Raw genomic sequence first — 24,737 nt, forward strand, 5'->3', positions numbered from 1 at the left:
CTCACTTCTGAGACTAACACAATTTGGCCATATATATCTGGGACTATTCACTCCGAAGCATCCATCCACTCTCCTATCCATTTCACAATCCACCCCTTTTCAATTGCCGGCACAGCACGCAGCGCCTTACTACACCCCGCGGTCCGAGATGTGTCGAAGACATTAGCCTGCAAAGACTGTTCTTTACTCTGAGCATCAAGCTCCTCATAAAAGTCCAACAGCTTCACAGCCGGGTTTAATCGGAGCAATGTCTCCAAATCCGTATCCTGAGCTCTACCCTTCTCCTCCATATCCCTCCGAACACGCACAATCCATTCCTCAAGGGAGATAATCTCCAGCTCCTTGTCCCTCCCAGAAGACAGCTCCTGCTGCACCGCCGGCAGAATCGATAACCACGATTGTGAGTGCAGGTTATGAGGGTGGAACACCTCGACAGAGCCAGTCGCGTCGCGTTCATTCAGGGCCAGATCGGCTAGTACCTCTGAGAGCAGATCAACAGGCACCCAGTCAATGCGATTCATGCTTGGACCCAACACATCCGGTATGGCGCCGATATGCCGCGAGCTGAGCGCCAGACTGGGGAACCACTCGGCTCTGTTCCAGAGGCCTGGCTTTCTTGCCGCGCCTGCTATCTGGCCCACGCGTGCAAAGGATAGCGGGAGGGATAGCTTGCTGGCGGCGTGCGCGAGTAGCTGCTCGGATAAGTACTTGCTCTCGGCGTACCCATTCGGACCAGGAGTGTCAGTGACCACGTTGTCTTCTGGTATGATTCCAGACTCGGTGTGGTGGCCCATTACCGAGCTGATGGAGGAGATGAAGAAGAGACGGGGAGGAGGAGATGCTGCGCTGGCGCAGAAGGAGAGTAGATTGACGAGGCCCTGGAGCTGGGGTGTGAAAGACGAGAGACTCAGGTTGAAGTTGACTGGCCAGGCGTTGTGGATGACTATCGTTGCGGTATCGCGGAGGGTCTGGTATGTTTCGGCCGGGAGGTCGAAATGCTCTTTGGATAGATCCCCTGTCAGGAAGGTTATCCGCGTGAAGTCGAGGGTTGTGCTTAGATGGCAGGTCTTGTTGGACTCGAGCTGCGCAGAGCGGCTGTCCTTTCGTCGGTTTAGACAGTAGATGTGAGCGACAGATGGGTTGTTCAGGAGTGTGTCGAGGAGGTATGTTCCCAGAACACCGGTGCTGCCAGTGAGAATCACAGAATGTTTCTCTATGGAGCGGGTGGCAGGCGTCGACTTGGGGATTTGGTCGATCTGGCCCTGGAAATGCTTGAGCATTTCCGATCTCTCTCGCAGTCGACTGTCCTTGGTCGCTCGTGCTGCGACAGGCTCGTTCTCTTTGAGTCCCATGATGGCATCTGTCAAGTCAGAGACGGATGGTTTCATATAGATCAATGGCACCGAGATAGCAGCCATCTCGAGCCCATGTCGGAGGATGCGGACGGCAGTGATGGTCTGCAGGGAGTCCATTCCCCGGACGAAGATATTGTCCTCGTCCTTCAAGTCGGTCCAGCGCATCAACGAGACGATCGTCTCCGACACAAACTGCTTGACAGCTTCGCGGTCTGCATTCCTCCCAGGACCATGCACAGTATCGCCATTAGGCTGGACGGCCACGGTTTCAGCTTCCCGATAGAGTGCATCGAGCTCTTCCTCATACAAGGCCAAGCTCCCAGCTCGCTGGATCGTCCCCTTTCCAGCACGAAGGAACGGCTTATCCGGATGTGTGAAGAGAACATGTGTTTTGGCAATACGCGCATGAGCAGGTGTCTCCTGGTTCGTGTCCTCAATGCTAGGCCAGATTTCTTCTAGCAGCGCGGCACGCTCAGTCGGAGTCAAGACCTTGCCGTCCGTGGCGGCTTCGACAACCAGCGCAGCCTGGAAGCGCTGTGCCCCGGCCACCAGTGCGCCGGTGACCCGCTGGTTGCGCGCTGTGACGTTCTGTTCCATCGTGATGGGGTTTGTCTTCTCTCCATTGAGAAAGACAACGATATCATCCTTGCGCGCATTCCACCTCCACAGATGCCGTTTCTTGGGGTCCGGATGCCGCACAAATAAATCGCGAGAGTTGTATTCTTGCAGCTGCTTAAAATTCTCAATCAAAAAGGTTACCTGGTGCCGCTCACGGTTGGGATGGTTCACCAGGACCAGCTCGTGCTGTGCGTCTGTGACAGGCCGAAATTCCACGCCCTGGTCAGGATGGAACTCCGAATAGCCCCAGTCTTCGACTGCCCGGTTAGACAGCACCATTGAGAGCAGGCCCAGCTCGGTGGCACCGTACTGGTTGTACACTGGGATCCGCTTCGCTACTGTGTCTCCAATGGCCTGTGGAAGGTCCCCACCAGCGTAGATGATCATCTCAATGTTCTTGGCGCAGTAGTCCAGTAGGTCTGGGCTTTGACTCAGTTCGTAGATGATAGATGGAACGATATAGGCCCCGTCCGCGGGGGTCTGTTTCAGTCCTTCGACCAGGCCGGCAGCATTTGGAATGCCGGCGGTTGCGAGGTGGATCATCACCGTGCCGAAGGGAATAGCGTTGAACAAGTGGCTGGCCAGACCAGCGCCCTTCATGCGAATTTAGTATTTGGTCGGACATTTTGCTCCGGGATTGCTCACATGAAAAGGAGGGAACATCATGAACAGCCGCTTGCCCTTCTGTATCCGATGCAGACATTCGTAACCCTCCGGCGGTTCCAGGTCTGTCATTCTCATGGCACTCGCGCCGGCTGCGTTTGTCCAAATGATTGGCTTGGGGATCCCCGTCGACCCGGAGGTGTGAATAACAAACAGTGGCTCTGCCCCTGCCGTCGCGAGGGTCTTTTCGTATGGAACATGAGGAAACACTTCTTCCAGAAGCTCGTCCACGCTGGCTACGTCAAGCACCTGCACCCCATCGACCGCCTCAACGATAGCCGTGATGGGCGCCGGCCGCGGGCTCGGCGAGATCAGAGTCTTGCAATGTAATCGTTTCAGGAGGCTCGCGTGGCCGGCGATGCTGTTCCGAGGCGAGGTGAAGAACATCTAGGGATTCTATCAGTATCAATATTTGTCGAGAAGCGATAATCCCTACACAATAGCCCGCCTTGAGGGCGCCAACGGCCAGGGCAGGGTACCGGAGGTCATTCGGTCCGATATAGGTCAGTTTCTCGCCGGAGCCGGGACCAAGGTGCCCAATTAGCCAGGCAGCGATGCCATTGACTGCATTTGCCAAGTCCTGATGGGTGATTTTGCGGTATCCTTCCGCGTAACTGGTGGGCGAGAGGGGGTACTCGGCGTACACCTTGTCCGGGTGGACCGCGGCATTATGGTCCACGATCGTCGGTAGCAGCTCTTCGCATGGATCAAAGGTAGATGACGGTGACATCGCAAACAGTACATCCAATATAGTACACGGAACGATTGTAAAAGGGACCGGGCATATGGAGTGGGCACCGCGGTCAATGATAAAGTCAAGTAGAGCAACAAGGCCCCCCGCAGGTTACCGGTTCACTCGCTCGTGATAAACTGAGCCGTTCAGGCAGCGGGGCTAACAGTCGACTGTACATATCTGGCGCCAATCATCGAGGAAAGTACGAGGATAAAGCTTTCTGCTACGCACTACTAGCCAAACCTGGCCGAAATTGTAATTTGCCGATCCCGCCATTGTCTGGCCTAACGGGTCCCACCGTATCCCTGCTCTGACAGCCGAAGCCTGACAGTAGACTGATCACAATTGACCAAGTGATCTGTACAATAATGAACCGAGGGGCATAATGGTTCTTTCCCTGTCTGTCCGTCCCCCGATTTTATGGGTTTGTTTTGGCCAACGATAATCCTGTAAGATTCCGGGCCGTAGTTGACGTTTGTCATGGCGTTTATCCCGCGCGCCGAGGTCGGCTGAATGTGCTGGGGGTGCGCTAAGCCGGAGGGACTACCATGATGATGGGACTGGATCTTGAACATATAGATCCCATACCATAGTAGCCTTCATTTCCGGGTCGATACGAGGTCGCGGCTGTCGTCGGGTAGGGCCGAAAACCTTTGTTCTGACTCATGCAGACCACCTCGAACGACTATTGATCACAGCCAAGTTGGCCGTCTTCATACCTCGAACTGCTATTCCATTGGGACAATCAACATGGACCGCGCAATGGCCGACCTGGCTATCAACGACACGACAAAAGACCAATTGACGCCCTTTGGCAAGCCCATGCTCAAGCATTGGCTCTTTGACCCCGCCTACAAAAACCTCAACCACGGTATGTTCTCGCCCACGAGATCGATCGGAAGATGCTTAATTAACTCCGACCAGGCTCCTTCGGCGCACATCCAGCGGTGGTGGGCGCCGCCCAGCGCAAATTCCTGGATATCGCCGACGCAAGTCCAGATATCTACGTGCGCCAACAGCACGTCTCATACCTGGACGCGGCTCGCGAGGCGACAGCCAAGCTCTTGAATATCCCGACGGATGAGTGCGTGTTCGTCAAGAACGCCACGACGGGCGTTGCGACGGTGCTGCACAATCTCGCGTTCAAGTCCAATGAAGCCATCGTCTACTTTGACCCCGTCTACGGGGCTGTCGAGCGGGGAATCATCTCCCTGCATGAATTGAACGGCGTCCAGGGTCGCAAAGTGGCCTTTCAGTTCCCCATTGCCGAGGATGAACTGGTGCGCCGCTTCCGCGAGGTCGTGCGCCACGCCCGTGAGGCTGAGAAGCTCACGGTCCGCGCGGCGGTCTTTGATACCATCGTCAGTAACCCTGGCGTCCGCTTCCCCTTTGAGCGGTTCACGGCGATCTGTCGCGAAGAGGGGATCCTCAGTGTCATTGACGGAGCTCACGGCATTGGAAATATCCATCTGGATCTGAGCAAACTGCAGCCTGACTTTTTCACCTCGAACTGCCACAAGTATGGAATCCCCAGTCAAGAACCTCCGCCTCAGGCTAACCTACATTTATAGATGGCTCTACACCCCCCGCAGCGCAGCGGTTCTCTACGTTCCCAAGCGCAACCAGCATTTTATGCGGACGACCCTCCCAACCTCCTGGGGGTTCATTCCCGCGCCAACATCAGCTCAGACCAAAGCTTCGGTCCTGAAAGACCCCCAGGCACCAGTGACAAAGAGTCCGTTCGAGGAACTGTTCGAATTCGTCGCCACCAGCGACGACTCGGCGTACCTGTGCGTGCCCGCGGCGCTGAAATTCCGAGCAGAAGTCTGCGGCGGCGAAGACGCCATCATCTCGTACTGCGAGCGTCTCGCCAATGAAGCTGCCGACGCCGTCTCCGCCGCGCTGGGCACGGATGTGCTCCAGGAACCGGATCTCAAGCCCGGCGAGATCAGCAATATGCGCAGGTGTACCATGACCACGGTCCGGCTGCCTCTTGCCATTGCTATTGCCTCCGGCGAGGAACAGGTGAAACAACCGGAGCCGTTGGCCACATTCTCCGAGGAAGATGCGACCCTCGTGGAGGGGTGGATCAAGCGTACACTCATGGATCAGTACAAGACGTTTGTTCCGCCTTTTGCCCACGGCCCGTGGCTGTGGGTTCGGCTGAGTGCTCAGGTGTATCTGGAGAAGAGTGATTTCGAGTGGCTGGGTGGTGTTCTGCGGGATTTGTGTGAGCGTGCTGCGAAGGGGGAGTATCGGAACTAGACAGGGAAGGCTTGATATATAACCACAGTAGATCAATTAACTAATTACGCGAGGATGCCTTCATGAATGACTACAATTGACATGTTACTGTATCTCATAACAGACAGGGATATGTACAAGGACCGCGCAGCTCACCGAGAAGAACCCCATTTCCAAAGGGGTTGGTTACCAGCAGGGAGGCTGCTAGGGGTATGATAAAGAGAAATGAGCCATGACACCTTGAATCGCTGAACCAGAACCGAAGAAATGAAACCAGTATGTAGGGGAAAGACAGTACCACCCCGTGTAGAAAAGTAGGAGAGGCCCAACGATAGTGGTTTAGCTGCTTCCACCAAATCGGCTCCAAACCCAGCCCGTGATACCCCCTCCACCTCCACCTTGGTTGCTATCGCTGCGGCTGGTCCGTCGAGAGGCCGGCTCCCTGGCTTCGGCAGACCTCGAAGAACGGCCACTGCGGACAGTCAAGATAGAGCTGCGCCGTCGCTGAGGGGACACTTGTTCAGGACTATCTGGAAAGACAACCGGGTTTTCGCTAGTGCCTGCGCCGGTTCTGTTCAAGATATGCGTGTCAGCTAGGAACCCTTCTCTATATCGGCTCTGAAACTTACCCTCCGGCAGAATCGATGCCCCGCCGGCAGTGCGGACAGGTATTATGCTGGTTCAGCCATGCCTCGATGCAGGGAAAATGAAACCAATGCGTGCAGGGCAACACGGTGACTTCTGTGCCGAGTTCCACTGCCTCCATGCAAATCGAGCATTCTGCCTTGCCATCCGTCCCCATCATCTGGTCATCTATCTTCTTTCTTGGCAGACTCTGGATTGCCGTCCCTGACGCCGGTGGGGGTGCCGTACCATTGACATTCTGGTCGATCAACTGTGAAATCACCCGGTCCAGCTCTTCCTGGGAGTAAACCGCGTCTCCATTGTGGTCTGCATTGAACAATGCCGAGAGGATCGCAAGAGGATTCGGGCCAGTCATGACGCGAGCGCCGCCGACGCCACCTCTCCTTGTGGCCCCGAAGTCTGTCCGGAAAGCATCCAACAGCCTGAACGAAAATCAGCCAGGAGGCTCATATATCAAGAGAAGAAACATACTCGGCCAGACTCCCCACTGGCGGGGCCATAGGCTGTGGACCATTTGCATCACGCGGGAACAAGCCTTCTGCACCAGGCGAGGCACTTGCACGGGGAGAGTCAGACTCGCCCCAGCCTGGCGAGCCCGTATGTAATGAATCCTCGGACGCTCCTTGACGTCCCGGATGATGATAGGTCTCTGCGAGACCCTGGAAGATCATATCCAAGCTCCGCACCATCATCGGAACCAGAGGATTGGATTGCCCGCCTCCCTGGCGTGGCGAAGATCCGCTGCCAATGGTTGTGCTGCTAAAGGTGAACCGGCCATCGGGTGATCGATATAAGCGACGGGAGTAGGTGGGTGATCCACCACCGGCGAAGGAGCTGCCACCGTACTCTCCCCGTTCCGGGCTATCTGGCCGCGCCCATGGGTTGTGGTCTGCTAGAGGGTCTAGTGGGTTGAAACGGTGTGGCGATGTGTGATCGATGGGTTCTAGCTCTGGCGGATCATCGTGGGTTTCTTCCGGGGGTATTTCAATCTGCAGAGATTAGAGGCGTTAGAAAATAAAAACAATCCACAAGGAACTACACTAAGGGTGTCGTACGATCTCTGTGAAGTCGGATTCGCAGTGCGGGCACGTCAGTCCGCTCTCATCTCGTAACCAGACTCCGCCACAGGCGTGGCAGAACATCCGGTCACCGGTCTCAGACATGGTGGGATCGTGAGAGGTGGAGAGTGTCGGTGGTGCAAATGCGGGTGGTGCAGGCGCGCGCCGCGGGGCGCGATAAGAGTTGAGATGCGAAGCTGATTAGAAGGCCGAGGTTCAAGAGGACTAGCTCGGGTGGCACACGAGTCGGTGGGACGAGATGATGCTCTCCAGGTACATTATCGAAGTGAAAGAAAACCAACGGAGGGAGAATCGGGAGGTTGGGTTGAAAAAGAAAAGAAGAAGAACCGGAGAAAGAAGGAATGACGTTGATGCGTCCAGGCAAATCGGTGGATCATGAGGCAACGCCGTGGCTAATAGAAGGCAGCCCAATCACTATCAGAACTATCAGATGCCTTTTTTGGGGTTTGTTTTCGTGTTTTCGATGTTATAATGATCGGTGAGAGGCATATACGATAGTTCGGTATTTCGTTAGTTATGTAGCAACACACACACCCGTAGGGGCGAGTAGCGTAGAGTAGAGTGACAGAGAAGAAAGACAAGATAGTTAAACAAAAGAAATAACGCCGTCGCATGCTCCCAAGACAATCGTAGACCCCCAAACCACATTACTATTCACAGTGTGCCTTGCATCGTCTACCGTCTTCGAGCTCCCTTGAGAACCAGACTGCCCACCACGCCGGCGGCCACAGCCAAGCCACCCACGATCGCGATGCCCATCAGGCCCTCCTTGGCCACCTTGTCATCAATCAACGATCCGAGACTAGCAGCTTGCAGGTTGGCTGGCTCATGTTCAAGTAGCAGGTCGTTGTACCGACGGGCCTCGCCGTAGTTGCCTAACTTGAAATTGCCCAGCGCGAGATAGTACAGACACTCGCGCCGTCTCTCAGGGGCTGCGCGGAAGATTTCGGAGAGGAGGCGGACGCCCTCTTGTTGGTCATGTCGGGTGTTGGATTTGATCAGGCCCTGTTTGTTGGTGGCGGATGAGGTTAGCGATGGCGCATAACGAATGCCTTAAGACTTAGGTCGGAGACGAGAGAGAGGGAGGGTGATAGATACCCATGCGTAGTTGAACTTGGTTTGAATTCCGACATAGTCGCCCTCCTTCTCATATTGTGCCCGCAGGACTTGGAGCTCGGCTGGCTTCAATGGGCTGGAAACTGGTGGTCAGTGATATTGCGTCAGGCTTCAGCGATGAATATTCCACGGACCTTTCCGCATCGGCGGCGTCTGCGACACGTGGTTAGTAAACGGGATAGAGCATGGGAGCAGCAGAATAGACGCACATGGAAGACTTGTCATGTTGGAGGATATGTCAAAGTGGTGTGAGTGTGTCAAAGACAGAAGAGCAAGTATCGGGGGGAGGGAAGAAGATCAGCCGGGCGGTGCCAACAACTCTCAGTGGCTGTTGCTGCCGCAACCAAACAAACCTCAACTGGACCATCTCCCCCACCACACCACTCTACACCCACCACCACACACACACACACTCACCATGTTGCTCGACGAGGAGCCCGCTACTGTATGTATTCCCGTTGAATTCACCCCCTGATCTATTCTAACTCGGACAGCTGATCCACCACACCATCGGCAACTTCAACATCCACCCGGACCGACAAGCTGTCACGCGCATCAATGACTCCCTCGGCACGCTCCAGCAGTCGCGCGACCTACGAATCCACGACGCCGAGTCAGCCCTCCGCAAACTCTCGCGCAACCTCCACTCCCTGACTACACAACACGAAGAAGCCGTCGCGGTCCATGACTCCGGCAAACACGCCGCCGAGATCGTCGAGCTCGACACGAAGAAGTTCCGCATCGCCAAGGCTGCCTCCGAGCTTGAGATTGAAAGCGAGCGCCTCGAGAGCGAGCTGGAGATGCTGAAGGAGAGACTGGCTGATCTGGAGGCGCAGGGTTTGGAGGGCGATGAGACCACGCGCCGGGAGCGTGAGGCGGATGATGCGACCATGTGAGTTGACCGTCCTGAAGTTTTGGAGAGTTACTAACGCGAACTTCTTTCCCAGTCTGCGTCTGAAGATCTATCGCTCGCTCGGAGTCGATATCGAGCCCGACAAAGCCGGCAACTTCAACCGCGCCGTCATTCGCAATAGTCGCAAGGGAGACGTGCACGTCGTCAACATCGACCCCAAGTTCTCGCGGTTCTTCTATGCCAACTACTTGTGGCAGACGATACAAGGATAAAGGGATTGGATTGGTTAATAGGGGCGTTTGGAATGGAGGAATTATTATACCCTTTGGAGTCTTTCTTGTCAGGTCATGAATCATACCGCTATTTTTACATTATTCCCCGGGCCTCTGTCGTGCCCGTTCCTGGATCATTTGCAAGACTTTCATCCGATCAGATGCAGATACCCCTTCCGGCCCGGAAGAGATACTCTTCTCCGGAAATAGGCTCTCAATGGCATCCAACAACGCCGCCTTCTCAGACGGAGCCACCCCCCACGATGCAGCCCACTGGTCCTCCGCACGAGCCAGGGTCTGCTCCACGTAGTCCATATCCCCAATATCGCCCCCGTCCCAGGTCAAGGCAACCTCCGCAGACACCTTCTCCGACAGATCCCCACCGCCATCACCACCGGTATACCTCGTCTCGACTCCCAACGGTTCCAGCCCCAGCAGCTCAGCCCTCGCATTCCAAAGCGCCTGACGCATCGTCCCATCCCGCTCAATCATCATCCACAACAGCGGATACCCACTCCGCGCCATCGCATCGCGCACCCCTTTCGTAGCCTCGCGCGGACTAACCAGCATCCCCACCGTCTGTTCCGTGCGCCACCCCACCGGCGCATTGCGCAGCGCACCCTCCAGCTCACGGACGAGGTTCGGCCCCAGTTTGGTTTTCAGGGATTTACACTGCACCACGACGCGCAGGGCAAGCTCCCGCTCTCGCTCGGGGAGGTGCCAGGTCCCCACTAGGTCGATGCCTGCATCGTCGCGCCCGCCGACGCGGTGGAGGTTGAGCGCGCATTGGCGCAGTTTGTGGAGGACGGTGTATTCATAGTGCGTGCCAACGTAGACGGTGCTTGTTTGCGGGAGGGAGATGCGCTCAGCGTAGGAGAGGAAGCTCGGGAGGTCGTGGTGGTGCGTGGAGGGTGTTGGGGCGGAGGGGAACTTGAAGAGGCGCCGGGTTAATGGATGTAGGTCATGACGGGCTGCGCATGTTGAAAAGTGTGTTATCGGTAGTCGAGGACGTGGAGCGAGCTTCTGGGCATGATGTAGTCGGAGGCGTAGGGGTCGCATGGAGGTGTGTAGAGGGAAGAATGAGCCTCACCGCATTGGAGAGCTTCGTTTTCTCCGCATCGCATTGATTGTCCTTGGTTTCTCAATCCCACCACTCCAACTTCCTCACCATCCTCTCTCTACCTTTCTCTCCTCTCCACTGAGACACACAACCCACCCCAACTCGGCACCATGGCCGACATCCTCACCCAGCTCCAAACCTGCCTCGACCAAGTTCGTCTCCCTCCTCCCTTCTTCCTAACAACCACGGCATACATACTCACCTCAAGAACAGCTCGCAACCCAATTCTACGCCACACTCGGCTACCTAACAACCTACCACGACAATGTCCCCGCCACACCACCGCCCGGCATCCCGAACGCCGCACCCGCACTTGCAAAGATGCCCAAGAACTCCACCTCCCCTCCAATCCCGGCCTCAATCGCCGCATCCACAGGCGCCGGTGCAACGGCGGCACAAGGACAAACATCCCCTCCCCTCGCACAACAACAAAACCAACAATCCGGCGCAGGAGCAGGGGCCGGAGCAGGAGAAGACCCCAACCACCTACCAGCACCAGACTCCCCTCGTACCTTCGCAGCGCGCCAGCGCGAACTCGCCCGCGATCTGATTATCAAGGAGCAGCAGATCGAGTACCTGATCTCTGTACTCCCCGGGATCGGGGCCTCCGAGGCGGAGCAGGAGGCGAAGATCCGGGAGTTGGAGGTGGAATTGAGGGATGTGGAGAGGGAGCGGGTTTTGAAGGCTAGGGAGTTGAGGAGGTTGAGGGGGAGGCTGGAGGGTGTGCTTGGTGCGGTGGCGGTGGGTGTTTATGGGGAGAGGGAGCGTGAGAAGTAATCAGGCTATTCCGGGGATGATGGGGTTTGTTTTGATATCAGGGATACATATTGATATCAGCCAGATCCAGATCTCCATGGGGGATGCGTTTTCTATCTCTTTTATTTGCATGGGTCTAGGCGTTATGGAGGATGTTTTGGATCCTCGGAAGGAGGATATGTTTCATGGCACTATCTAATACCAAGACCTGCTCGTTATCTTTTGGAACGAAAATTCAAAACTATGCAGCATGCAAATTGATATGATGAAACTCGATCTAGTCATGTATCCAGGCGTGTATAGTAGATGTCCAGCTCAAGGCGAAAACAAAACAGATGAAAAGGAAAAAGCGCCATATGTGAAAAACCTCCGTTTGTCCTGCCGGGTATCAAATGAAGCATATCAAAAACAGCACAGGAGAGGAAAGAAACGCAGACTCTGGACCTCATGATGTTTCCCACCAGAGGAAACCGAAGCGGCAGTCTGGAAGGTAGGGATGTGATGCACTGAAGCAAGAGGGGGGAGGAATTCAGAGAAAAATGAAGATGGAGGAGGGAGGGAAGCTACTTGAACAGGCTGCGATATTCACTCATGCGCTGTTCCTGGACCTCCCGCTTATCGAGCTTGCCGCGGTTCATGCTCATATCAGCCAGCTGCTGTTTCTTCTTCGCCAGCTCGAGGATCTTCTCTTCGATACTGCCCTTCATGATGAATTGGTATGTCCGCACGGGACGGTTCTGGCCGAGTCGGTGGACGCGGTCGATGGCCTGGGCCACTGCCGCTGGGTTGTACTGCGGCTCCATGACGAAAACCCGCGACGCTGATGTGAGATTGAGGCCAACGCCCCCGGCGCCGATGGTAGCGAGAAGGATGGTGATGGAATCGTCTTTGGCGAAGGCGTTGAGGGCCTTGCCGCGTGCGGCGAGGGTCATTGTTCCGTCGAGCCGGACGAATCCCGTCATTCCGTTGTCGCGCAGTGCAACCTCGATCAAATCCAGGTGGGACGTCCAGGCGGAGAAGACCACGCTTTTGATCGGGGGCTCGTCTGTCAGGGCCTCGCTTTCAGCCGCGATGTCTTGGAGGTGATTCACCAGCGTGGTGGTCTTGGTATGGGGGCCCTCGTACTCTCCGAAAGTCTTGCCCTGCTTGCGGCTCTGCTGTTCCGTGGTAATATGATGTTGCAGGCCAGCAGGGGTGATCGTCGAGTAGGAAACAGGAATCCACCCGTCACAGACCTGGCACTTGATATCAGCGCCCTCCTGCGTGTCGAAGGTCTGCTTCCAGGCCGAAAAGCAATCGGGACACAAAACGTCGAAGCAAGGTAAGAAAATCGCCATCGGAGCCTTGCGATTAACTTCTCCAGACGCTGTCAGCGGTTCTTCTAGGCGCTTGCTGCACAGAGCGCACTGGTCGCCTGAAGACTCCTGCATCAGGAGGAACATGTCGTACGCTTTCTTGTCGCTAGCAAGGGCGGTGTTGTCGTTGGCACCTTCTTCCAGGTCAATCGCATCCTGCACACTCAGTCCTTTGATCCTCTCCCGGTCCTCAACGCCCAACAGTTCTTTACCGTGAGCGCTGACCTGCCGCAGGATCATCATGGCCTTCAACACATGGTGATACACTCGGCCGCCCATTTTGCTTTTGGTTTCGTTTGCAATCACGCGCATCATCACCTGGGATTCGTTGCGGAAGAACTCATGCAGCTGCTGTTCCTTCTCCGTGAAGCTAAGGCTGATAATCTTGTCTTCGCGGGGAGGCAGGTCGATCTTGTCTTTGACACGGCGCAGGGTGAACGAATCCACCAGAACTCGCAAGCTGGCGAGGACGGTTGGGTCTCCAGTTTTGAAGGGGCTCAGGATATGCTGGCTGAACCGAAACCGGTCGTCATAGGGGAACAAGCTGAGGAACTTGGTGACAGACAGCAAGTCTTCCAGGCGGTTCTGGATGGGTGTACCGGTGACCGACCACCGACGCTGGGAGCAGAGACCTAGGACAGCCTTGGTCTGCGCGGCGTTCTGCTCACGGATGATATGTGCTTCATCCAAGACAATCCGGAACATATTCATCTTCGCCAGCGGGCTCACTCCGCGCTTTGATCCTCGTCCTGAGACCTCACTGAGGACAATGCTGTAAGTGGTGATGACAATGTCGTATTTGGAAAGCTCATCCACGTCGTTTGTGCGGGAGGAGCCGTGGAAGACGTAGTAGGATACCGATTTCGGCTTCAGGTGTTCCTTGATCTGGGAAACCCAATTGCTAACTGTGCTCAACGGAACGACTAAGAGCGTCGTACGAGTGTTGCGAATTCCAGGGAAGCGCCGAACGAGATCACGAGAGGGAATCGTACGTTCCCATTCTCGAGCCTCTGTAAAGAGGGAGGCCGTGACCAGCGAGAGGACACTGAGGGTCTTCCCCAGACCCATCATGTCAGCCAGTAAACCGCCAAAAACCTGTGGCGGCTCTTCTTCCATGACGATCCCGCTGATTATTTCTCGGTAGCGTTGCTTTCCGTTGGCTTGGTACTCAACTCGCCATAGGGAATTATTGTCTTCTTCCTTGGGACCGAATTTCCGTGGCTGTTCTTTCTCCGTCATGAACCACAGGGCCTGTTTCTGATGGTGCAGCAGGGGGGTCTTGATATGGTGTGTTGGCTCCTTAGTCGGGATGTCAGCACTGACAAGCTGATCGAACATCTTCATCACAGCGTCGTTGACCTCTTCGGCTGTGCGGACCTCGTAGTTGATCCCTGAGCCCGGTCGTCCACGCCCAGAGTTGTTGTTCACTTGAGCTGCCGCTGCCATGGCACGTCGTCTCTCAGCATGAGGGTTGAAGACTGGGATTCCCTGCTCGACGGAGTTCGGTGTACCCAGCCAAACGTTATGATGGCCGAGGAAATTGCCGACCATCTCCGCAGACTGTCGCTCGCCATAGAGGTTTATTGAAGCGCGGTATATCCCAGACGTGGGGCTCCAGATGACTTCGCCGGGCACCTTCTTTCGAAAATCGAGACGCGCAGTCAGCTCCAGGTTTACCTTTTCAGAATCTAGAAGAGGACACAGCGCATGCGCAGTCTTCGCATCCACCATGCCGAAAACTTTGCCATGAGGGTCCGCGACGTCAATGCGAAAATCAGGCCCCGAGACACGTCGTGTGGTCAGCTTCATTGACGGCCAATCATACGAAGAGCCTATGAATGCGGTGTTCGGTGGTCTTGGTACCAGGCTTGCATTGATCATAGCGTTGTCGATCTTGCCATAACAGACCCGCTGGGTGCTGAGGTTGTTCGACCCAGTGACTTGTAAGTCGTCGTCATCCGGGGCTGCTGTTGAGAGGTCTGCCAGGTTATTAGTTTCTACTAACCATCTTTTCCATCCGAAATCTCATACCTGCAGTCAGATCCACCACATCAGACAGGCCGGGACCAGGAGTGGTGCTAGGTTTGGATTTGGCCTCGCCTTCTTTCATCCACTGTCCAAGGCCCGAGTTGCTAGATATTGCAACTGTTTTTTGAGGAGCCAACGATTTGTCCTCCGCAGGATCGTCGGTCTTGATCTTCTTGACAGGCTGGTTCTTGCGGCGTTCCACATCAAACATGCCTTCGATGAGAGAACCAGGACGCGCACCATCCTCGCTGTCGCTGATATCGTGGTAACTGCGTTTCGTCTCACTCTCGTTTCCGTCATTGTTTGTAGTCGTAAATTGCACCTTTATATCTGAATCGGGCTTGGGTTCCCCCAACTGCGAAGCTGTGGGTGGTTTCATATCGCGCTGTGGCAAAGTCGAGGTTGAGGCCATCTTCGGCGAAGGATGGGCGTGAGGGGGGTGAGGGCGTGAGAAGGGAATAGTTCCTGCTGGAGCAATCGAAGGTGGAGAGCTGAGCGACGATCGGTTTGAATTTTCCTGCGATGCGCCTGAGGAAAACGTGAGCTGGAGGATTCAACCGAGTCCTATGCATGGACTTCGAAGACAAGAAGATCTGATGGGGGAAGACAGGCGAAGCGATGAGATGGAAGATTCAGGGCGAACATTTCCGCAGTGCCGCTGTAGATTGCTGGGCACAGAAGAAGAGGTAGGCGTGAGAACTTACCATTGGTCTGCAGCTGTTTCTTGAAGCCTTTCGGGTCCAAGAGCATGGCAGCGTGGGACGCCATGATTTCTTGAAGTGTGGGGGGCTTTCACGTAGTACGATGAGAGAGAATGATCGATGGGAGACGGTCAGGTCTAGGTGAGGGCACGGCAGGTCGTCGAGGAACGTCGAGGGAGGATTCTGCGAGTCATGCGAGAGGGGGACGGCGCGAGTGACGGGCGAGGAAATGAGAGGCGCGGACCAGGCGCGAAAGTGGCTGCGCGTCCGGCGGCATTTAGAAGAAAGAGTGAAGAGTCCTCGATGGGGGTGGTCAACTCGGCCTCGAGGTGGGGGGAGGGAAGAAAGTTGCGACGAAGAGTGAAGAGTGAAGAGCGAGAGGATCATGACCTCACTGGACCAGCGGGTGATCCCGCCGATAAGCCTTATCACCGGCTTAGGCACCTCCGGGCAATTCTTATTATTATACCTACAAGTAGTTAAGAAGAATATGGCAGGTATCATAGTATTAAGGAGTCTCGTCATATATGCTACATGAGGCAGTTCGCTCAATCAATGCGCCGCAACCCAAGGCCGAACAAGGTCTATATACAACAGAAAGGTCCCCAATCATGATGAGCGTGTCCGACAAGGACTCGTGCAAGAAGAACAAAACAACAAAAAAGGAACTGCCTCAGAAATGGAAAAGAAAAACGCTGCAAGTCCGACAGACAGATTAGGGTCAATAAAGGATGCAAGTAGATCAGCACCAGGTAAACACGGGGTTTTTGCTCTTGACGGCTTCCAGCCGCTCCACGATGACCTTGCGCTGGTTGCCCTCCATGCCCTCGGCGGCGGCGTAGCCCAGGTCGCCTTCCAGGTCATCGCTGCCGAAGGCGTTAACCTGGGGCCCGCGGAAGGAGAGAGAGCCGTATCTGCGGCGTTGTTTCTGGTTGGGTCGCGGCGGCAGCGTGGCCCAGCCGTGGTCCAGAGAACGGCCGTGGCTGTCATCGAGGTTTGGGCGGTCACCACCAAAGTCATACTCGACCGCCGTTGCAGGGCTGCCGATCGATGTCCTGCCGCGGTCGCTGGTAGTATCGGAGCGCCCACGCGAAAGTTCAAACCGGTTCGGATTGGGGAGCTCATTCGGGGGCGACATGCCCAACAGATCACGCTCCGAGGCTGGCCGTGAAGCAATGGCCGCGCCGATGTCCATCTCCTCCTCTTCCTCCTCGTTCACGATCTGGCGCCGTTGCAACTCCGAGGGCGTAGTCTGCATCGGGATGGCGACGGGGACATCCACCAGGTCATCCCACACGCAGACTCGGGTTCGTCGAGTCAATTCAAGGGGACCATGGTCCGAATGCTTCAACGTCTCCACCACGTTCCAGGCCTGGCCCTTCATGACGGCGATCTGGCGGGCAAACATGCTCTCCTTGAAATCTTCGTCTTGAGCGAACACTTGCCGCAAAGCCATCTGTGTGCCGCTCCACCAAGCGGTCGAAGTCAGGAGTGGGAGGAAATGGTTCCGAGTCTTTTCTGAGAAAGGTTGCCCGATTAGGGACACCGGCAAGAAAAGCCAACCGAAGGGAAAGCTGCGCCACTGTGACATTGTCAGTATCTGAGTCTTGCACGCGAGGGGTTGTTTAACATACAGCGTCAGGGTGTTTCCATGGCCACGAGAGACTGTTATCGATGGCACCAATCTGGAGTGAAGCTTGTTGATCGCGTGAATTCAAGGGAGTTCCCTCGCGGCTCACAGCCAGCATCTCGTGTCGTTTATAAGGTTGCGCGGAGCCATTTGAATTCACAGAGACTGGCCGCGGAGGGGGCATGAGTTCATCCTCGTCGTATTTCGGCTGGGGCTCGGTATTCTTGGGAGGGTCGGCCACGATAGACACTTGTTCCGTGCCCATATCGACCCTTATCATCCAGTTATCCAGACCACGGTCCGTATTCCGCATGATATAGTCCAAAATCACAAGTTTCTCCAGTTCCTCGCGAAATGACTGCTTCAGATTCTCTGTCCAGTGAAACCGTCGCTCGGCACTTTCGTCACGCGAAGATGGTGTAGGGACGTAGCCGTTCTCCTCTTCGTCTTCATCATCGGACTGCACTCCTGACGGGCGACACGCCTCGTTCCATGGCCGCTTCTTGCGTTTCGGCGCATCCTCGGCGCGGAACCCGGTGTTGGACTGATCTGGCCAGGGATGCTCGCGGAGGAAGATATTGGCATCCCGGTATCCCTTGAGGAAGACTTGAAAGCTGCCTGCCTTGGGAGGCAGGGTCTTTTTGCCCTTCCACGCCTTTCTTCGGTCCCAGAAATCATAGAAGAACGACTTCGAGGAGAGCCGGACAATATCGGTATAGGGGACAAGATTCGTGCGGAGGCGAGCATCGAGGACGTAGGCGGCAGCTTCGGACACGTAGGAAAGATTGGGGATGAGACACGCACGACCGAAGAAGCAGGGGAACAAGTTCCGATGAATCCACTTGGTCCATTTGGGGTTTCGCGAGGCGTACGGCTCCTCGTCCTTGGGCTTGAACACGCCGACTACCTTGCCTTCGCTGTTCCGAGCAAAGTAACTGCCCGAGCTGCCCTGGGAGATCATTCGCGGATGCACGTCCAGCTCAATGGCGAGGCGCACGCTCTCGATAATCTCCTCGAATTCAGCTCGAGCACGTCGCTGCTCGCCCTCGAACTCATCAGACTCGAGCTGCTCGGCTGTCCACGGTCTCACGCCCACTGGTGGCTGGAATACCGAGTGGTAGATTTCCAGTTTCTCTTCCTCGTACGTTTTCCCCTTGACTCGGTGGATCTTGAACTTGGAGGCGATCTCTTCGGCCCAGCGTTCTAGGCGGGCATTGATGGCTTTGATATCGACGCCCGAGTTTTGGCGCCCTCGTCGCCGGTGGTATCCGCTGTGTCGGCGTTGGTGACCGGGGGGCGTCGCGAGACCGGACGCCTGCATCTGGGCTCGGGAGGAGATGGGCTCATAGCGAGGGGCGGACACGGTGGAGGCGATGGCGCCGAGGTCGTCGTCGTCGGAGTCGTCCTGGAGGAAGCCACGCTGTTCTTCCTCCTGGGCTAGGCGGGCGTAGCCAGAGGTGGCCGGACGGTTTCGCGGCATGGTGACGGAGGGAAAGCAAGTCTATGGAAGGAAGGGAGGCCAAACAGCGGGTGAAAGGAAAAAGAAAAATAATGGCATCGAAAGAGAGACAAGAAGGGTCAATAATCCATTACAGAATCGTAGGAGGGGGGTGAAGCAGAGGTGGTCTCCCAGGACGGACGGGAGAGATGAGAAGAAGAGAGAGAATAATAAATCAGTCCCATCCCGTCATTACATTGTTACCTGCGTGGCCCGCCGAGTTTGGGTGATTGGTGGCGGTAATACCGTGACGCACCGCCACAGGGGGTTCCACCCACCCCTAATCGGTGCATAAAGGGGGAGACCAGTAGGTTGGTCCTAGTATAGTCCAGTTGAACTTCGTCGTGGATTTCTATCGTTCCTAATCGACAGGCGAGGAGGATCACGGTCGGTCCAATCACCCGCATTCTACAAGCAGAAAAAAAGAATTGGTCGGGCGGGTCATTCCTCACATGCCGTGTGCAGGCAGGGGTGCGAGAGCAGAGAATGCAAGACGCCGGGAGAGTCAATCTCACAATCATCGAGCGATGGGGATTGAGGTAGGTGATTCTGGATGGACTGGATCTGTGTAGGCTATAGTCGCGCTCGGGACATGGGCGTGAAAATCGTGGTGCTGGGACCCAGGAAGAGCGTAGCCGATAAGTGATAAATACGATAATAACAATCGGGATAAGATTGATTTCTCCCTCTTCCTCCCTCTCTCGGTCTTTCACTGCCTCCATGCTCCCATCCCCCAACCCGTCTTAAATTCCAGTCATTCCTTTACTGCCGACGGCAATCGCGGAAGCTGAATTTGGGTCTCGTCTTTCTCCTGCCTTATCTGCAGCGATTGACCTCTCCCCAACCCTCGACACGACCGATCCGATTCTTTTCCATCGCCCGTCTTGAGCACCCTCCCTCGAGTCCCCGATCCTCTTCTCCCCGCCCCCTCTACCTCCAATTCGGTCTCCCGTGGCCGGATTTCGAGTGATCGCCCCCTCGCCCTCTCTCCATTGTGGCTTCTCTCCTCTACCGGGCGTCGGCCATCGACCCGCCTCTTCCTGGCTCCTCGACGCCGCAGAACCACGCTCCCCACTACCATTCGCCGCCCGATCCCTCGTCGACGACGCGTTCCAAGGCTGCGGAAGGATCCTCGTCCTACGGTACACCCCTGTCGGACCTGAGTCGCATTGGAAAACTCCACCATTCCGGCCGCGAGCAGGAGAACTACATCTCGAACAGTGTGAGCACCTCTCTTCCAGGATTGGCTGCTCTCGCGTCGGTCGCTTCAGCCCCCGAGTCGAACCTCCGGTATGTTTTTGGAATCCTATCGGCTTGGTCTTATCATGGCTGACCCCAGGGCCATTCTGCCACCACAGCGCATCCAGCGATGCAAGCATGGCGAACATGACCTACGCAACTTCATCTCCAGCGGCGACCACCGGTGGACCAGGCAGCCCGGTAAGTACATCCTCTATCAACAATTTTGGTTCGATTTGCACTCGAGAAGATAAGCGCGGCTTATCTACTCGAGTGGTCTTGGCACCGCCCGATCCGTGCACCCGCCTTGTTCAGATCCTTATCGACGGGCAAATCTCTCATCTTATCATCACCCTCTTCTTCCTATCCTCGTTCCTTTCTTATCCTCCCCCCATCTTTCCCCAACCATGGCGACCTCCTTGGCTGATGACAAGCGTCCACAATTACAGCCCGTCTGTCAGAACTGCGGCACTTCCACCACCCCCCTGTGGCGCAGGGACGAACTCGGTTCGGTCCTCTGCAATGCCTGCGGGCTCTTTTTGAAGCTGCACGGCCGCCCTCGTCCGATAAGCCTGAAAACCGATGTGATCAAAAGTCGCAACCGCGTCAAAACCGGGCAGGGCCCCAAGCGCAAGGTGAGTGTCGCGATCTGAAAAAAAATCTTCTTCCCGTCGCCGGCCCCTGCCTCCCCTAGATAGACGGGAAACCTCGTTGCTGACCCGTTATCGCGATCGTGATAGTCCACTGGTCCTATCGATGCCAACGGTCTTGCAGCCTCGAGATCAGACGCGGGGACTCCGCCTCTGGGCTCGCATGCCTACCGTCGCGCGTCGCGTAAGATGTCCCCCGGTCATTCGGATCGGTCGAACTCGCCACTGTCTCGCACGGAGACTCCTGGCTTTGCGGCCATGCACCAGCACAATTCCAACATCGCGCCCCAGCACATGTTTGACAGCGTGACCTTGGGCGACAATGCCTTGCACTCCTCCAGCAGTCTCCCTTCCCTGCAGTTGCGCCAGCCCTCCCCCGGCGCGGCGGACCGCCAACAAGAATCCCCTCAGACCTACGAAAGCCTCCTGGCGATCAACACATCCCTCAAGACCCGCGTCAGTGAGTTGGAGCTCATCAACGGCCTGTTCCGGGGTCGCGTCGCCGAGCTCGAGCAGAGCGATGCCAATGCGCGCCGTTCAGAGATGATCGTCCGGGACTCCGAGGTGCGCCTGCGCCGTTCCCTGGAGGAGTCTCAGCGCCGCGAAGAAGATCTCAAACGCCGCGTCGGCGATCTCGAGCGCCAGCTGGGCGCCGACAGCTCGGACGAGCCGGCCGCAAAGAAGATCCGGCTGGCAGACATGGTGGAGCAGTCAGGCGAGGAAACTTCAGCCAAGTCACCCACGAACGCATGAATGTCTTGTGGCTGCTGGCTTTCCGACAATTGTCCAACCTCTCCTGGTCCTTTTGATACCCTTCCCACCCAACACACTCTTGTCCTTGGTCAGTGGAACTAAAAGACAAAAAAAAAGACAAAGGAAAAAAAGCAAGTGAGCTTTCCTTGGCTGGTTTTTCTTAATACTGTTTTTCTTCGGATGTTGCGCGCGAGATGGGCTCGTTTTCTTCTGTTTTGATTTTGCTTTCCTCGCCGTGTGATTGTGTACGAACTCTCTCCTGTTATGCCCTCCAAGGTTCTTTCTTCCTAATACAATATCTCTCCCCCTTTCTTTTCTTCTTCTTCGTTCCAAGCACAACGGCGCAGGAAATGATGGCAGCTAAAACAACACCTCGAAAAAGAACACAATGCCTCTGACATGTTTGTTTGTTTTCACTTCGCTGGTTTTTTTTTTTTTCTCCCTCTTCTGAGACTGCCGGTTGTCTGTCTGTCTGTCTTGATTTGGTTTAAGAGAACATGCCGTTCTCTTTCTGTCTTCCTCTGGTTTTTGCTTTTGGGGTTCTTTAACGGGCTATAGAGTACTCAGGGCTAGTTAGTCTACGGAAATGAAAAGGCAAGGCGCGTCTTCAAGTCAAATCAACAACTAAATCGACTCTTGCGTATGCATTATTTCGTAGCAAGGGGAGCGAGCCAGTCCCCGCTGGGGCAACCAGTGACCATCATGACAGGTCTCCGCTGGGCCACCAGAGCTGAGCTGGTATTTTTGCTCGGGTTATGCTTTCAGTCATGCATACAGGAAAAAGTCCTCCCTAACAGAAGGAGAGCTGGGTTGCTATATAACGGTGAAGTCGGCGTATCATACTACTTATTCATACCTGTGAACTATATTTTGGGTCTATGAGGCGATGGGGAGGAAGAAAAGATAATAGTAAGAGCGCATTATGTGCAGAACGGCCTATATACAATTTGGAATTCAAAGCTAGACATGCCCAAGAACTGATTCAACCGCACACGAAAACACAAAGCCAAGAAAAGAAATGGAGTATCAAATGATCTATAACAAGAACAACGATGCATAATGGGTTAGTGTGGCGTCAAAAACTCCCAGAGGAAGGCAAATATATATATCAAATGCATCTCAACAACCGTCGACTACCAAATGTACACTCGGCACGAAGCAGATGAAAATGAAAAGACGCGGTTCTCTTATCGGCATGACGTGAATCACTGTGTCTCCTTATGCCAGTCGGTCGTTGGGCTTCTGGTACACAGCGCCATGCAGGCGCTTCTCGCGCATAATGCTCCATAGACACACACCCATACCGCAGATGCCCGAGAGGAAAGTCATGAAGTAGGCGGTGCGGTAGCAGGCCAGACCATCGTCACACTCACGGTCACCATCTTCGCCGATGATGGAGTGGTGGTCGTAGATGCTGCCGTAAAGCAGATTGAAAATGTTTCCGCTAAAGACCGGGGCCAGGGTCATGACGCCCCAGTTCTGGGAGAGACCGCTGATACCGAAGGTGGAAGCAGTCAAGGATGGGAAGACGCCGAACAGGAACCCGTACGCTACGCCGGTGAAGGCAGAGACTATGGCGAGCGCGTGCGGGTTTGAGATCGAAGCTCCGGCTAGTTGGGTGAGGGTGAAGACGCAAGAGGAGATGAATAGGCACCAGAAGCGGGACATGCCGAGCTTTTTGACTAGGATGTCGGATCCAATGCCTAAATGCAAGGATTTAGTATGATACCACAGACGCTGAAGATACTTGAACATACCGCTGCAGAGACGTCCGAGGAAGTTGCCAAAGGACAGAATCGACACGTGCATGACCTGTCGTGCTTGAATAAACTGCGACGAGGCATTGGAATCGTAGGCGATCCACAGGGCCTTGGCGCTGTTGCCAATGTTACTATAGACCTCGTTAGCCGTTGCACAGGTACTAAAAACCGCCGACAACATACTTGATAGTCATCAATCCGATTCCGGACAACAGAGCCATGGTCAGAAACAGTTGCCAGAACTCGACTGTGCGCAGCATAGCTAGACCTCGGATATCAACTTGGTGAGACTCAAGGGCCACCTCATCTAGGAAGTCATCATCCAGGGTATCGAAAGACGGCCGCACAACATCTGCCTTGGACATGAGAGACGACGACTCGCCCATTTCCAAGTTGTCGAAATTACGAGCCGCCGGGTTGGAGACCGTTGATTGCCCCCGAGAATGAGTGAAGTGGTTCTGCCCTGCGGCTGCGGAACCCTGAGCTTCGTCGTCGACCTCCTCCGGTACAGAGTGGAGGGTGCTGGTCCGATGCAACAATGTCGACTCAGTCGGCTCGTCTCTTTCCCGAAGAGACGTGTATGACTCCATGGCGAAAATCCGGATAAAGGGCGTCGACACCAAGGTCAGTATTGAGGTGCCGAGGGCTAGCAGAAGGAGAAATGCTCCTGTGTCATCTTTGAAGGCAAGAGTCGACACCGTCGACCAGAAGAAAGCGCTGAGACCAAACGCGGCCAGAGGGAAAGCAGTTGCCGTGCCACGGTGATCAGGAAAGTTCGACGCCGCTGTAAGAATGGCTGAGTTAAGAGGTTCTGATATGTTCCGGACATTGTGGCCGACAAACCTGTCTTGATTGCAGAGGAGAAAGCACCACAACCACCCGTTCCTGTGAGGAAAGCGAAAAAGCACAAAAAGATGACTGGCATCGAGCCTTGGCCGCCGTTATATGCTACTGACATCAGCGCCCGCATCCCAATGGACAGGTAGCAAAAACAACATACCAAGATGAATTGGGTAATATCCAATACCAAGGCAAACCGAACCAACCAAGATTGAGGTCCGAGGGCCGCGCGCATCCGTCAATAGGCCCATAGGGACTCCCATAGCATACATGCCCAAGTTCCCCGCTGCACCCTAAAGAAGGTGTCAGGGATTGTCTCCGTTATTCTCGACTATAACTCACGATGAGGTTGCTCTCCGTTGATGACAGCTTCATGCGGTGTGCGAATTGAGGGGCCCATGCAGAGTATGCATACTGTATCGAGAATTGTCAGATATCAAGGACCGGAGGGTTGGTGGTCTATCACGCACGTTCGTTCCACAGGACAAAGCGATCAATGTCCCCGCAACCACGGAGACCACCCGTGCGATTTTGTTCGTAGACTCGGACATTGTGTCGCGATCGACGGTTCCCGGATTCTCGTTGAGCTGCGCTTTAATGGGGCCAGGTGTACGGCGGGCGCGTACCGGCTAAGTGTCCTAGCGACAGACGGGACCAAGCAGGTCCTCGCGGGTCAAGTATGAGAGGGTTGACCAGACAGGGCACATCGGACCCAGACGCTGAAAAGAAACACGAGGAGAGGGAAAAGAGAGGACAGACAAGCAACAGCGGAGAAGAGCCCGAGCGATCGTCGTAATCCGGCCCCCCGTTAATTACTTAGCCCTCTGCA

At 55.3% G+C, this 24,737-nt stretch overlaps 11 protein-coding genes across 11 annotated transcripts; 4 read left to right on the plus strand and 7 right to left on the minus strand.

Annotated features, from left to right (window-relative positions):
- Positions 1-47: 47 nt before the first annotated feature.
- N7474_003420 (NRPS-like enzyme) lies at positions 48-3,366 on the minus strand (the record flags this gene model as incomplete). Its single annotated transcript, XM_057194835.1, has 3 exons — positions 48-2,567; positions 2,619-3,023; positions 3,073-3,366. The coding sequence occupies 3 exons, from the start codon at positions 3,364-3,366 to the stop codon at positions 48-50; spliced, it is 3,219 nt and encodes a 1,072-aa protein (XP_057056190.1).
- A 753-nt stretch (positions 3,367-4,119) lies between these two features.
- On the plus strand, positions 4,120-5,634 carry N7474_003421 (putative aminotransferase family protein (LolT); the record flags this gene model as incomplete). The annotated part of the gene is made up of 3 exons (XM_057194836.1): positions 4,120-4,240; positions 4,294-4,888; positions 4,941-5,634. 3 exons carry the CDS (start codon positions 4,120-4,122, stop codon positions 5,632-5,634), a joined length of 1,410 nt encoding a protein of 469 aa, XP_057056191.1.
- Positions 5,635-5,952: 318 nt separating this feature from the next.
- On the minus strand, positions 5,953-7,421 carry N7474_003422 (putative RING finger domain protein; the record flags this gene model as incomplete). The annotated part of the gene is made up of 4 exons (XM_057194837.1): positions 5,953-6,184; positions 6,243-6,680; positions 6,730-7,247; positions 7,314-7,421. 4 exons carry the CDS (start codon positions 7,419-7,421, stop codon positions 5,953-5,955), a joined length of 1,296 nt encoding a protein of 431 aa, XP_057056192.1.
- Positions 7,422-8,012: 591 nt separating this feature from the next.
- On the minus strand, positions 8,013-8,678 carry N7474_003423 (mitochondrial fission 1 protein; the record flags this gene model as incomplete). The annotated part of the gene is made up of 4 exons (XM_057194838.1): positions 8,013-8,342; positions 8,436-8,529; positions 8,588-8,606; positions 8,663-8,678. 4 exons carry the CDS (start codon positions 8,676-8,678, stop codon positions 8,013-8,015), a joined length of 459 nt encoding a protein of 152 aa, XP_057056193.1.
- A 193-nt stretch (positions 8,679-8,871) lies between these two features.
- Positions 8,872-9,578, plus strand: N7474_003424 (kinetochore Spc24 family protein; the record flags this gene model as incomplete). The annotated part of the gene is made up of 3 exons (XM_057194839.1): positions 8,872-8,898; positions 8,948-9,345; positions 9,401-9,578. 3 exons carry the CDS (start codon positions 8,872-8,874, stop codon positions 9,576-9,578), a joined length of 603 nt encoding a protein of 200 aa, XP_057056194.1.
- Positions 9,579-9,677: 99 nt separating this feature from the next.
- On the minus strand, positions 9,678-10,637 carry N7474_003425 (uncharacterized protein; the record flags this gene model as incomplete). Its single annotated transcript, XM_057194840.1, has 1 exon — positions 9,678-10,637. One exon carries the CDS (start codon positions 10,635-10,637, stop codon positions 9,678-9,680), a length of 960 nt encoding a protein of 319 aa, XP_057056195.1.
- A 171-nt stretch (positions 10,638-10,808) lies between these two features.
- On the plus strand, positions 10,809-11,475 carry N7474_003426 (med21 domain-containing protein; the record flags this gene model as incomplete). Its single annotated transcript, XM_057194841.1, has 2 exons — positions 10,809-10,850; positions 10,912-11,475. 2 exons carry the CDS (start codon positions 10,809-10,811, stop codon positions 11,473-11,475), a joined length of 606 nt encoding a protein of 201 aa, XP_057056196.1.
- A 542-nt stretch (positions 11,476-12,017) lies between these two features.
- Positions 12,018-15,605, minus strand: N7474_003427 (DEAD/DEAH box helicase; the record flags this gene model as incomplete). Its single annotated transcript, XM_057194842.1, has 3 exons — positions 12,018-14,788; positions 14,841-15,365; positions 15,542-15,605. 3 exons carry the CDS (start codon positions 15,603-15,605, stop codon positions 12,018-12,020), a joined length of 3,360 nt encoding a protein of 1,119 aa, XP_057056197.1.
- Positions 15,606-16,280: 675 nt separating this feature from the next.
- Positions 16,281-18,648, minus strand: N7474_003428 (1-phosphatidylinositol 4-kinase LSB6; the record flags this gene model as incomplete). Its single annotated transcript, XM_057194843.1, has 2 exons — positions 16,281-17,120; positions 17,173-18,648. 2 exons carry the CDS (start codon positions 18,646-18,648, stop codon positions 16,281-16,283), a joined length of 2,316 nt encoding a protein of 771 aa, XP_057056198.1.
- Positions 18,649-20,043: 1,395 nt separating this feature from the next.
- On the plus strand, positions 20,044-21,308 carry N7474_003429 (putative GATA transcription factor (AreB); the record flags this gene model as incomplete). The annotated part of the gene is made up of 3 exons (XM_057194844.1): positions 20,044-20,106; positions 20,355-20,540; positions 20,646-21,308. The coding sequence occupies 3 exons, from the start codon at positions 20,044-20,046 to the stop codon at positions 21,306-21,308; spliced, it is 912 nt and encodes a 303-aa protein (XP_057056199.1).
- A 1,218-nt stretch (positions 21,309-22,526) lies between these two features.
- Positions 22,527-24,459, minus strand: N7474_003430 (uncharacterized protein; the record flags this gene model as incomplete). Its single annotated transcript, XM_057194845.1, has 7 exons — positions 22,527-23,011; positions 23,066-23,199; positions 23,252-23,852; positions 23,912-24,016; positions 24,069-24,201; positions 24,251-24,322; positions 24,379-24,459. The coding sequence occupies 7 exons, from the start codon at positions 24,457-24,459 to the stop codon at positions 22,527-22,529; spliced, it is 1,611 nt and encodes a 536-aa protein (XP_057056200.1).
- Positions 24,460-24,737: the final 278 nt, after the last annotated feature.

The sequence above is a fragment of the Penicillium riverlandense genome, assembly GCF_028828495.1.
Source record: "Penicillium riverlandense strain IBT 135883 chromosome Unknown utg000002l_segment0_segment0, whole genome shotgun sequence".
Taxonomy (NCBI): Eukaryota; Fungi; Ascomycota; class Eurotiomycetes; order Eurotiales; family Aspergillaceae; genus Penicillium; species Penicillium riverlandense.